Source organism: Parus major, chromosome 4, assembly GCF_001522545.3.
Source record: "Parus major isolate Abel chromosome 4, Parus_major1.1, whole genome shotgun sequence".
Taxonomy (NCBI): Eukaryota; Metazoa; Chordata; class Aves; order Passeriformes; family Paridae; genus Parus; species Parus major.
This window is the reverse complement of record NC_031771.1, coordinates 9,711,670-9,724,353: the sequence shown is the minus strand read 5'-3', so window position 1 is coordinate 9,724,353 and position 12,684 is coordinate 9,711,670. Positions and strand designations below refer to the sequence as shown.

The 12,684-nt window shown below is 43.3% G+C and overlaps 1 protein-coding gene across 8 annotated transcripts in view; it reads left to right on the top strand.

Moving 5' to 3' along the window:
* Positions 1–1,685: 1,685 nt before the first annotated feature.
* The window catches only part of ABCG2 (ATP binding cassette subfamily G member 2 (Junior blood group)), a 28,738-nt gene continuing 17,739 nt past the window's right edge, over positions 1,686–12,684 (top strand). For 2 of the 8 annotated variants that reach the window (XM_033513576.1, XM_015624957.2), the window contains exons 1-8: positions 1,689–1,895; positions 7,206–7,418; positions 9,280–9,339; positions 9,822–9,936; positions 10,670–10,822; positions 11,279–11,436; positions 11,809–11,960; positions 12,393–12,497. In XM_033513576.1, the coding sequence (XP_033369467.1) occupies positions 7,213–7,418; positions 9,280–9,339; positions 9,822–9,936; positions 10,670–10,822; positions 11,279–11,436; positions 11,809–11,960; positions 12,393–12,497 (949 nt within the window). In that variant the 5' untranslated portion in view covers positions 1,689–1,895; positions 7,206–7,212. The other 6 variants (XM_033513575.1, XM_015624959.3, XM_015624958.3 and 3 more) reach the window with 6 other exon arrangements.

Genomic DNA, 12,684 nt, shown 5'->3' with positions numbered 1-12,684 from the left:
CTCAGTGTCCTCTTCTCCACGCTGAACAGACCAAGTGCCCCCAGCCACTCCTGGTATGGCAGCTCCTCAAGGCCCTTCACCATCTTTGTTGCCCTCCTTTGGATGGTCTCTGTAGTTTCACACTTTCTTATATTGTGGCACCCATAACTGTCCCCAGCACTCGAGGTGAGGCCACCCCAATGCAGAGCAGAGCGGGACAATCCCCTCCCTTGCCCACCTGGCATTGCTGTCCCTGATGCCCCCCAGGACAGGGTTGGCTCTCCTGGCTCCCAGGGCACTGCTGACTCACATTCAACTTTCCATAGACCAGGACCCCCAGGTCCCTTTGCACAGTGCTGCTCTTCAGCCTCTCATTCCACAGTCTGTCCCTACATTCAGGGTTGTCACATCCCAGGTGAAAAATACAGCACTTGTCTGTGTTTAAATTTCATGTGGTTGGTGATTTCCCAGCCCTCCAACTTGTCAAGGTCTCTTTGCAGAGCCTCTGTCTTCAAGGGAGTCGACAGCTCATCCCAGTGTAGTAATTTACTTAGTACACCTTTGAGTCCTGCATCCAAGCTGCCTGGGGATGGCCCAGATCTGATACCACAAATTATCTTCTGAGGTTTCCAGCCCTGGCTGCAGATATGCTCCCTGAACAAGATAACAGTATTCTGCACCTATTCGATCATGTGTGCACCTTTTCCAATACCACTGGGACTATGCAATGATATTCACTAGCTGCTGGCATGTTTCTAAGTCTCATATAAATAGAGAGTTAATTATTAGAAAATCATTGATAAAATCATTGATAAAGGAAAGAACAAGGTCTCAGAGCATGGCTCATTAACAATGATATACCTATCCCAGGTTACAGCTTTGTAAAAAATCTTGCCACATGGTGTTTGGTGCACACAAAGCAACCTTGATGTTTAATAACTAGTGATAAGTCTTTCTAGGAAAAAGAGATGATAAAAAAATAATGATTTTAAATGGAAACCATCCATCACACGTACCCTTCTGCATCATCTGCCAAGGAGAAAAATTGTGACTCCATGGGCTCATGCATTTGTCAAAGCTCTGGCAGAGCCCTCATGTGGGATGGTGCCAAAAGAACTGAAGGAGTTCCTTCAGCATGCCCCAGAGTTTGACCAACCCCATCTGTCCTGTAAAGCAACACTGCATCAGGGAGCCCATAGGAGAAGTGGCATGGCTGTCACTGATCCTGCTCACGGTTAGCACAGCTCCTGGAAAGCTGTGGTTGGTGCTGCTCAGTAACCTCAGCTAGGGACCAGTGCTCCTGCTTTGTACAACAAAGGCTGCCTCACTTTTGGTTCCTTCCACAGCATCAATGGCATACTCACATAGTGTCCTGTGGAGACCCTGCTCTGACGGGCTCAGAAAATCCTTTGCATTTTTGCAGGTTTTTGGAACTGAAGAAAAACATGCCCGTCTGCCGGACGCTGGGGGACAAGATATCCCAGCCAGCTGAGCCTTGTCTGACATGCCGTGCTGGGATTCATCCCACCCTGCCAGCTCTGCCTGCCCTATCCATGCTGCAAGCCTCGGGCAGGCAGAGATGCTCTCCTTCACTCAGAGCGTCACCGCTACCGGCGTGGTTGGGTTGTGGAAGCTTTCGACTTGTTCAGCTAAAAGGAGAAAAGGTGAAAGCAGCGGCTCGCCCTGGCCCTGCCCTCCCCACGGAGGCAGAGGGTGGAGACTCCCCGGGGTGAGGGAGCACAGGGAGCCCAGCTGCCAGCTCCAACTGCAGCAGATGCGATGATCCAGGTGCCGCTGCCCGGCCCCGCAAGCTGAGCGAGCCGAAGGGGCTGTGCTCCGTGTCCCGGATCCTGCAGCGCTCCCTCTGCCACCTCCTCTGCAGCCCTGCCCCGCTGAGCCGGACTTGCTGCTGGTGGGTGAGTCGGTAGCAGCAGCTCAGCCCTCTTACCGGGACAGATTCAGCTCGGTGTGATGATGGCTTGCACTGCCATTCCTATGGAATGATATTCAGCAGGTGGTTTTCTCCAGCAGCCAAGGAAACCACAGCAAGACGCTCGTCTGCCTTCTCCCAGCTTTTCGAGGGATTTTATTGGGAAGGCAAGAAATCAATGAAAATATGGTTTATAAAAGGCGGGGTGGGGGGGTGGGTAAGTTTCAAGGCATAAATTAAAACCAGAAAAAAGGTGAAAAATGAGAAAATTTTGCGTGAGCTGCCGTTCTCGGTGTTCCCTCATGCATGTTAACACGCGTGCAAATGCCTGCATGCACCGTGTGCTTCTTGCTTGGTCCTCAGCTAACACACAGAGCTCTTTTCATGGAAGGTAGGTTACAAATCCCCGCTAAATCGGCTGGCAATTAACTTACAGATTGCCTGAATCGCATTATCCTTATTTACTCACCCAGCTTTAATTTCTTGCACGCGTTCCTGAGAAAGAGTTATGTATGGTCTTGGCCCCTTAGCATCACCACAGCCGTTCTCTGGTCAGTCCACATACCTGGAAATGGCTAAAGAAGGGGGGAGAAAAGGTGTACTTACAACTTCTGTGAGTTTATATATATCCAAAGTTCAAAATGTGCATACAGTACCGTTTCAGCTTTCAGGCTGCAAGACTTGACTTTGTACCCACTGAAAAGAGGAGAAATAATAGCACACTTAATTGTTGTTTCTTTGGCTTGTTCAAGTATCCAGAAAAAAAGAAAAAGACTGTTTTTAAAAAGGGTTTGGGGCAGCTTCCTTTAGTAAATTATGCTGAAAGCTGCTTTTGTCTCTAAAACTCTTCCTCCTTAAGTAACTTCAATGATTATTCGCTATAGAGGTAAAATCTGTTGAGTAACTGCTGGGATTTTCAAAAATGCATGTCGAAATTTAGCTATTCATAATTTTACTGCCCCTCCTATACTATTGTTCTTTAGTATTCTGGGTATTTCTATTTGAGCTGCAAATCCTTCTGCTGCCAAAAGATTTGCAGGAAGACTGACAGGAATAAATGTTCCTTAGCATTTTATATAGCCAATGTATCTTAAAGCACACAAATACATTTACTGAATCTGTTTGAAAGACTTGGGTATGGTATTGTTGTGGTTCAAGTATGTTTGAATCAACTAAACTTTGTAGCACATTTTGTTGTTGTTTGATGGTTTTGTTTAGTTCCCTTGTGTTTGTAGGAAAAATGAGAGTTTGTACTTTACAAGTCTCAGACAAATACTTGGGAAAGTGACTGCACTGAGACCTTTATTTATGTGCATTGAAACAGTGGGCAAAGAGATTTCTCAGTTGTTTTAAAGAAAGTAGTTTCATTTTGACATTAATGAAAGGTTAAATCTCTAGATCCAGTACTTTGTTGACAAAATTTTCTGAGACTAAATATCTCTGAAGAAAATTATTTTCTATTAGACCTGAACTGAAATTATGCTGAAATCAGTGGTAATAAAAAACATATCAGAACTATTTGGCAAAACAAACAAAACTTTTTAAAAAAAGAGATTTTATAAATTTTTATTGTGCTGATGCAAAGTGTACTATACCTGGGGCTAATATGATGAGAACATGAAACACTTTATTGAGATTAACAAATATTTCTGAATACAGCAGGCAGTACATATTGTCATAGAAATTCCTGCTCATTTCCAAACTAAAATAAATATTTGTAAGCCATTGACAATGAAATCTGAGAAACTTCATTTAAAATTTGCATAGAAATTGATTTGATTAACATTCATCTTGGTTGTTTCTTTGTCCTGCACAAGCTCTGACTTAAAATATTTCCTGGCTGTATGTCACATTAAACTTAATGAATTTTTTTTTAACAGATAAACTCTGCAATATTTTAAAAATTCTATTACTGAGGAGGAATTGAAACGGCTGACACATTACCTGTGAAGGAGCAGGACCCTCTGTTCCTCTGGTGAAGTTTATTCCTAGATCAGAAATGGGAAGGCTGATATGTAAAATACCAAACTGATTATCTTACTACAACTTCTTACACCACAGTGAAAAAGAGGTATCCAAAAAAGCAAAGCAAATTAAATGCCTAATTTTAGCATGTGTGCATCATTTCTACTGCTAGCACTTCATCTTCTCCCAGCATACTGTTAGCTGAGATCCAAATGGCCACTCTCGGAGGCTTCCACCGATCACCCAGGCAAAGCCATGGCTGACCTGATCCTGTGTTGGTGCCAGCCCTGCTCAGAATGAGAAGCTGTGTTTTGGTACTTCCCCAGGCCCATTCCCACTAGCATGTCCAGAGCCCTGTCATTCTGCCAGCTCAAGGAGCTGCTGTGGTAAAGACCTTGCATGCACCTTTGAGAAGAGAGCAGCCAACACAGATTCCACACAGCAGAAATAACCACTCCAGTTTTAAGTGAATAAACATTCTGCAATTTCTTTCTGCAATAAATTCTAGTAGCTCTGAAAGTATGAAACGTTATTTTTACTATTAAGGCAACATTTAAAACGGCTATTTTTTTAACATTGATAAATGGCATGTCCCCACCAATACACTTTTTTTTTCTGGAGGGAGGAACAGAAAACAGGTACGAGGCATTCCACCTGCTGCACCCCACCCTGTCCCTGCAAGTGGCACAAGCACCCTGCAGCCAGGAAGAGCTGTGACAACTTAAACCAGAGGTGCAGTGAGACCTGAATCCAGCCTCTGATCATAGCTACTAATAGTTAAGGTTTTCCCAAGGGACAATAGCAAAGAACATTGTTTTTGCTTGGCCATTTGGGTCATCAAGCCTTCCTGAACTTGGAAGTTTCCTGCTGACAGCTATATTAAATAGCCATTGAGAGACTGTTTGCTATGGATATATGTAATTCTTCCCATACCTGATTTAATTATATAGCTTCTACACACATTTTTGCAAGGAAGTGTACAATCTCATCATAACTTGATTGATAGATTAAATTTGACTATGACATACTGTCTGTTCTTAGGAACAACACTGTAAAAACAGTGTGATCCTTTACTTCTGAAAACAGTTTCTGATTCTCTGCTTACTGTCTACCTGTCTAGTTCAGTCTGGAAGAATGAATTTCTTTAATTCCCAAAAGAAATTTTTTTTTCCTGAAGAGCATTTCAGAAATTTCAGTGCAAGTATTAAGCTAGGTTTTTATGCTGGTCTTTGGAAAAAAAAAAAGACCAAAAACCAAACAAAATCAAATTAAACAAAGAAAAATGTAGCCATTCTGTTGATTATGTCTGAGGTCAAACTCTACCTCATTTTTTTCTCATTTACTCATAGTGTTGCATGAGTAATACTGAAATTAAGCTGAGAAAACAGTAAGATCAAACAATATACTGATCCAAATACCTTATATATGTAGTGATATATCAAGGCCAGAGTCACACTGTTCTCCTGACTTCTGCACTCTGTGCTGCTTGGTTATCTAACAGCTAAAGGGATTTTCTAATGCCTACCCACGGTGTTGCCCCTATGGCTAAGCATTTGGTGCCTAGCTCAGCAAACATCCACTCAGCACTTGGTGAGACTTTAAGTGGCAAGTTCCCACTGCAGTTCTGAACACACATCTCTAATTTATCAAAGCATCCTTTCAAAGGGCACTGATTGATGTCCAGATAGATTAACCCAGAAACTGAAGGAAAAATATCCTTATTAAATTACCTGTCCTTCTCCAGGTAGGTAAATCATAAGTGAGAGTGTATGCAGTTTATCAGTAACAGGCCTCTATATTTTAAATGTTGCACATTTGATTGATGTTCAACTTATTCAAAATACATTTTAGCTAAAATTAAAGCTAGACCCATTGTAATTACATTTCAAACACTGTTTCTTTGCACTGAGTTACCATTACTGATTACTAAAACATTAAGACCTTACGTTTTTGTCAGCACAGAAGACTACAGCTTTCTCAGAGGAGGAAATCTTGGCCTAGATTTGGGATACCATCACTGGGAGACAGATGAACCAGCCTTTATGTGCAGATAGGCTGGTTGCTGAACTTAATGCTTCCAGAGGTTTCACTGTGCTGATAGCCACAAAGGAGAGCTCAGCTGTCTGTAAAGCACCCTTAGCAAACTGACAAGATAAGGGCTTAGATTTGGGTTTTTATGTGACCATATGAGCCTGTTAGATTAAACAGGGGTTTTTGTGTGTTTGTTTGTTTTTGTTTGTTTGTTTTTTTCCCAAGGTTCCTTTTTACTAATGGCTCTCAGATTCATTCAGCATGTCTGAAACTGTCATAATTTGCCTCCTTTCTTGCTGTAAGCAGTGTAACTATGCTGAGGGAGGGGACTGGTCACCCCAGAGCTTCCAGCTGATCATCTACCCTCTTGATTTCCATGAACTATTGCATTGCTAACATTTCCCATAGTGACAATTAAAATAATTATACTCTGATGAGTCAACATGTTATATAGAGAGGCCAGACCCTACCTCTCACCCAGATGACCCTTAAGGAAGCACAAAGAAGACAGGTCTGCATGCATGGGGACAGCCAGGAATACTCCACTGTGCAGGTGGATGGCTCACAGGCAGAGCCTGGGTGATGAGGGAGGTGATATAACCTTAATTATTGCACAAATACCTTCTAATTTTCACATGGAAATCAAAGCCAAGGAAGAGAATTACTTGGCAGCAGCAGTATCAGTTTCCACGTTGCTATACCCTTGGCAAAATTATTTAGATTAATAGAATAGCTGCTGCCTGTGGCCATGTGCTGCTGCTGAGAGGTAGCTGGAGGTGGAGGATTCTGTGGGAAAGATCCTGGGGTTGTGCTGTGGTGGACACAGCCACTTCCAGCTGCTGAGGCAAAGCTGAGTGTGTCAGTGATGCTGGTAGAGCCTCTCCGGAAACATGTGTAAGAAAGGGCAAAATATGTTGTTCAGCAGCTGTGAGAGAGGAGTGAGAAAATGTGGAAAAAACAGATCCCAGAGAAGGAAGTCCAGGTGTCAGAGTAGACAGTCACCTCAGAGAGTGGCTGGATGGGCAGCTGTGGCCCCCCCAAGGCCAGCCCACCCCAGCAGAACATCAGGCTGGAGGGAAATCTTTTATCTCCCTACCTCTGGTAGACCCAGCTCCTCATCAGCTTCGTGTTATCTCCAGGTCTGAGCCCACAGGACCCAACCTTCCTATCCAAAAGAGGGACTCCTAGATGGGCCTCTTCCACGCCCACCATGGGCCCTGTGCCAAACACTGGACCCTAAGGACACACCTTTCCTCTTCATACCTAATCAAATCTTCCCTTTCCTGTGTTTCATTTCCAGAGGAACGATGGCAGAAGACCAGCCACACCTATGCATTCAGATGTCAGAATCCGGTACAAATGGCATTCCCAGTAGAAGGCAGTCCTTGCCAGATTTGGCTGGCAGGGCAGGAAGCGTGCTCACCTTCCACAACATCTGCTACCATGTGAAGACAAAGACTGGGTTCCTGTGTTTCCAAAAAACCACCAAAAAAGAAGTTTTGAGAGATGTCAAGTATGTATTTAAACATCTCTTTAGAGTATGTGTAAATTTTATTTCTGTCCAGAGAGTAGACTTCACTCATGTCACTGAGCCATTCAGCACAATATGTAGATCAAGGTTTAGAGAAATTATTTGTATGTGTGGTTGCTTCATGTTTGCAGTCAGCTGTGCTTAAACCCAGGTCCTCAGTCCCTGGGCTGGGCCTGTGCATCAGAGAGTTCACTTCCCTTGGTCCTGGGAGTACAGCACTCCTGGCTGCTATCAGCACGGGGCACACCAGCCAGCTCTGCTCGCTCTACACTCCCTGGCAAACCTCCCACTGTGCCAGGGTGCTTAGCTGAGATACCAACAGCCTGTCCTCTGTGATTGCCTCCTTCCCTCAAGTGGCCTTAGGAAAGGTTAATTTTTCGGGGGATGTAACTTAAAATGTTTAATACACTAATATAAGTGCAGGTTAGGTTAACTTTGAAGAGATGTAAAGGTTTTTGGAGTTTTGGCATTTTTTTTTTGTTGAGTTGTTTGGTGGTTTTTTTCCCCAACAGTGAGCATTACTGCAGTAAAGCAGTCATGTCATCATGGCCTTTGTTCAATAATCAGTGAATAAAACTTGCCCATTCACAGTTCAGTAGTTAAATTCAGTGGCAAGGGCTCATACAATATGCCATTCCAAGTCACCCATGACTTTCAGCTCCCTAACTCCAATTTCTATCATAAATATTCATCCTTTTGTGTAGCTCAGTCTATCCTACTCTTTGCCCAGGGAATTTCCACACCTGATAAACATGAGCTCTTAAATGCCTTGTTGCTTTCCTCAAAAGCCAAGTGTTGTGGTAACTCAGTTGACTCACATGGGTCATTTGTTGTGGAGGAAGGCCAGTCCTACAAAAGACTTCCTCCTTGGAGATCTGTCCTCTAAGATAAGATAAAACATAGTCATGGTGACTGAGCTGTGGACCCCTTCCTGCTTCGGGACTCTGTTATCTCCCTGTAAACTATTGGTCCTTTTACCCTGGTCTTAAACCATTGGTCCCTTTCCCAATTCTCCCCTTCCCTATAAAAACCCCAGCTTTTGCCCAGTTCAGTGGAAGTTTGTCACTGGCCCGCTTTGCTGAAGCCTGCCAATAAAGGACTCTGTGGAATGCTACATGGCCTCCCGTCTCTCGTCTGCGTGTCAGCTGGGGTAAACCATGAGTGGAGTCGGGCTGATCTGAGCACAGAGCTGAAATCACAGCTGAAAGAGCTGATCACTTCAAGTCTCAGAGCGTGCTCATAAGGGTTACCCCTGGTTGGAAACTGCCCGAGATCCCTGGACAGCCGTTCCTCACGGGACCCCTATCCGGGATAGACGGTGGTGGTGCTGGGGGTTGGACTGATCCCGTGAACCAGCCACCAACAATTTGTAACATTTTCCATCTGGCTTTTGAGTTTCATAGGGCTTTAATGTCAGATACAGAGAAATATCAACTGCATTTTAAGGAAATATAAATCCCTAGTTTATTCTATATACAAGAGACTATTATTCTCTCAGTTGAGAGAATAATACCTTCAGAACTGAGTATGGTTAAAGCAAGTGTGTGCGTCTCTTGTCTTTGATCCATGTGGTAAAAAACATGTACAGGCTTTGCTACATTTTAGTTGTGTTTCTGTTCTGTCTTCATTATATGATGATTAGTTTTTAATGAAATAGAAATAAAAAATAGGGTGAAGTCTGATCATAAATATTGCTTGTGAATAGGCAGTTTCATTAATTCCAAAATTAATCAGATACAGAAAGTAGTTGTACGGGTAAGTTACTCTGGCCTACCAGTTGAAACAGGCAAAGAAATAACTGCACCCTAACTATTTTGTAAAACTGATCTGTTTTGTCTTACAGTGGCATCATGAGACCAGGACTGAATGCAATTTTGGGACCCACTGGTAGTGGTAAATCTTCGTAAGTGCCCCCTTCTTCCTCCACAGAAATTAGACCACGGGGAAAATGAAACTGTACACTTTTAGCAGTAATGGACTTCTCTTTCAGAGAAAGATTGAGTTTTTATTTAGGTCTGTGAGAGCCTCACTGTTTTCTGAGAAATACTTGAATTCAAAAAGACAATCAGATTATATGAGAAAAGTGAAATCCAGTTTCAGTCCACACTTTGCTGATAGTGGCTCCTTACACACCATTCTGGTAATGTGTAACCAATTTGAGGTTAAACTTAAATTATTGGAAAAATGGACATGGACCTGCACAGATCTCATTTCCTTAGGAAACCAAGACAACTCAGTCCTTGCAAGTTGCTGGGGGTTTTCTGGATTGCAAATATTTAATGTGATCTGTTTCTCTGTAGCGGTTCATTCCATGAGCTGGGTTGTGGTTCAGAGAGCTTTGCCTCCTGAATGTTCATCTGACAAAGTAACCAGCTTTTCCTTTAGGCTACTGGACATTTTGGCTGCAAGGAAGGATCCCCATGGGCTCTCTGGTGACATTTTGATCAATGGAGCTCCTCAGCCTGCCAACTTTAAATGTACCTCTGGGTACGTAGTACAGGTAAGTAATTTTTGTCACTGTGGATTTTATTGTAAGAAGTTGCTGCTGTGTTGCAAATACCCTGCCTTGATTCAAGAATCTAGGAAAACTCCTTAAAATTACAGTCAGCATGTTACAGAAAGGTGGTCTCTCAAACCACCTTTAAATCTCAACTTCCCATGACTGACAGAGTCCCTTTGCAAGAGACAAGCAGATGGTATCTAAAAACCTCCCCTCCTTCCTCTGACAAAACAAGCTGGGAACACCTTCACCCTAACCCACATGGACCCAACCTCTCTTCACATTCCCTTTCTTTCTGCTCTCACATGTGGTGGGCTGAGGCTGCACTGACAAGCACATTGTGATAATGACCTGAACTGTAGCTGCTCCTAAGGTCCCTTCAGCCCTTCCATCTCCCCCTCAACACCTCCAAAAAACTGAATAAGGTAAGGATACATAAGGGATGGTTTTTAATACTTTGCTGTTTATACATTTTGATATCATGCATGATGGAGGCTGTTCCTATATGGCATTGCCTTATGAATTTAGGCAAATATAATTATGTGCATGAAATCCACACTATGCTATGACACTTCAAGGCATTGAAGATGCACCTTACTGCATGGTCTGACTGCTGCCACTGTCACTCTGCATGCAAGGACAGCATAAAACATAGGTAGATACAGTTCTCAGAGGAATAAATAAAAACTGCTGAGCAACCACCAAGTATCTACTGTTTTTTTTTTTAATGAAGGATGATGTGGTGATGGGAACCCTGACTGTAAGAGAGAATCTGAAGTTCTCAGCAGCACTCCGCTTGCCAAAGTCAGTGAAGGAAGAGGAAAAAAATGAGCGAGTCAATCAGATCATCAAGGAACTGGGTTTGAGCAAAGTGGCAGATTCCAAGGTAAAGCCTGTAAACATGGTATTTAAACCATACTAACCATAATAAGTGGTTTATTAATTAGCCAAATGGCTCGTTATGGCAGATTAAAAAAAAAGTAAATTTCATTTTATTGTGTTTATTGTGTTACATTTATAGTATTGCTGTTTCAGTAATATAATAATTAGTGGCATTTCTGTGTGACTGTGCTGATGCTGTCATATGGTATTACATTGCAGGGAAGAGGAAGAAGAAAGGGAAAGATGAAAGAGAAAGCTAGTGGTTGGAGAAAAAGACAATACCTCAAGTAATGTTAACATTAAGAACAAGGCTGTGTGTGAGATAACATTTACATCTGTTTCTGACAGTAGAGTCAGAATTCCTTACAACTCTCCCCAAATACTGTCATGTGGGTAGGATGCCGTTTGCTCAAGGATTTATCTTTGGGCCAAACAAGACAAGTTTCTTGTTTTTTATCAGGTTGGTACCCAGTTCTCTCGTGGGGTATCTGGAGGAGAGCGGAAAAGGACCAATATAGGGATGGAGCTCATCACGGATCCTGCCATCTTGTTTTTGGATGAGCCAACCACAGGACTTGATGCCAGCACTGCTAATGCTGTCCTACTGCTACTGAAAAGGTGATGGCCTTGGAAACAGCTTCCCATTCTCAGCATTCCACTCTGCTATGTTTCAGATGAATTTGACTTGTATTACAGTTCAAATGAGCAAACAGGGAATTCAGATATGTAATTATTTACCAGTGAGCCAAGGATTCACATAGGATAGGAAAAAAACTGTATAATTCTCTCTCTCCAAAGTGAGGGTTCTTTTCTCACACAGACACTGTAAATAGTACCTAAATATTTTCTTCTTCTTTATTTTTATCGTTCTTCTCCCTTCTCTGGCATACCAAGTAGATCAGACTTCAAGACAACTGAACTTTCAAATGCTCTTATCTAAACACTTAATCAACTTGCAAAGCTGACATCTCTGTCATTCTTCACATTCAGGATGTCAAAACAAGGAAAGACAATCATCTTCTCTATCCACCAGCCTCGGTACTCCATATTCCGACTGTTTGACAACCTGACACTTCTGGCTGCAGGGAGAGTGCTGTACCATGGGCCGGCCCAGCATGCCATCGAGTACTTTCAGTCCATTGGTGAGCACAACTTCTAGCAGGGCCAGCCTTTGGTTTGCACTAACTCGAGTGAAATGCCAATAGTTCTGGGCCAGAACTGGACATGGTGTGTCCAAGGAGGCCCAGCATTGCAGCAGGCTGAGCCTTTCTCTGGGTATTTCTCTCCTTGACCCACATGTGGATTTGGGAGAGCTGTCCCTGGGTGCATCTTAATTAGAGAAAGCCAGGCTAGGGCTGGGAAGGGCACGCTGCCAGCTGTCACCTCACTTTTGCTGACAGTGCTGCTCAGCAGTGCCACTCATCCCTTGGGAAAGCACGGACTTTCCAAAGGCTGCCATGCCTTTGGTACAGGCTGCTCCATGGGCAGGATGTGTGGCTGTGCTCGTGATAGCCAGTCACATGACCCCACCCAGGGCTCATAATGCTGTCACCACAGTGTCACTGTCACGACAGGCTACCAGTGCGAGCCCTACAACAACCCTGCCGACTTTTTCCTGGACATCATCAATGGAGACTGCACCGCCGTAGCAATGAACAAGGCTGATGAAAGCAACACAGGTATGAAACTCAGAGCTGAGTCAAGTTACCCTGCATGTGTGGGAATGGGAATTTAACAAACTGTTTTGGTAATTCTCAGCACACAGAAAGAGCTTCTTTCATCTTCAAGGCAAAGCATCTGAAATCTTGCAGAAGCAGAGATGATAAACCAGGACAATTATTCTTGTTAAGGACATAATTTGATGCA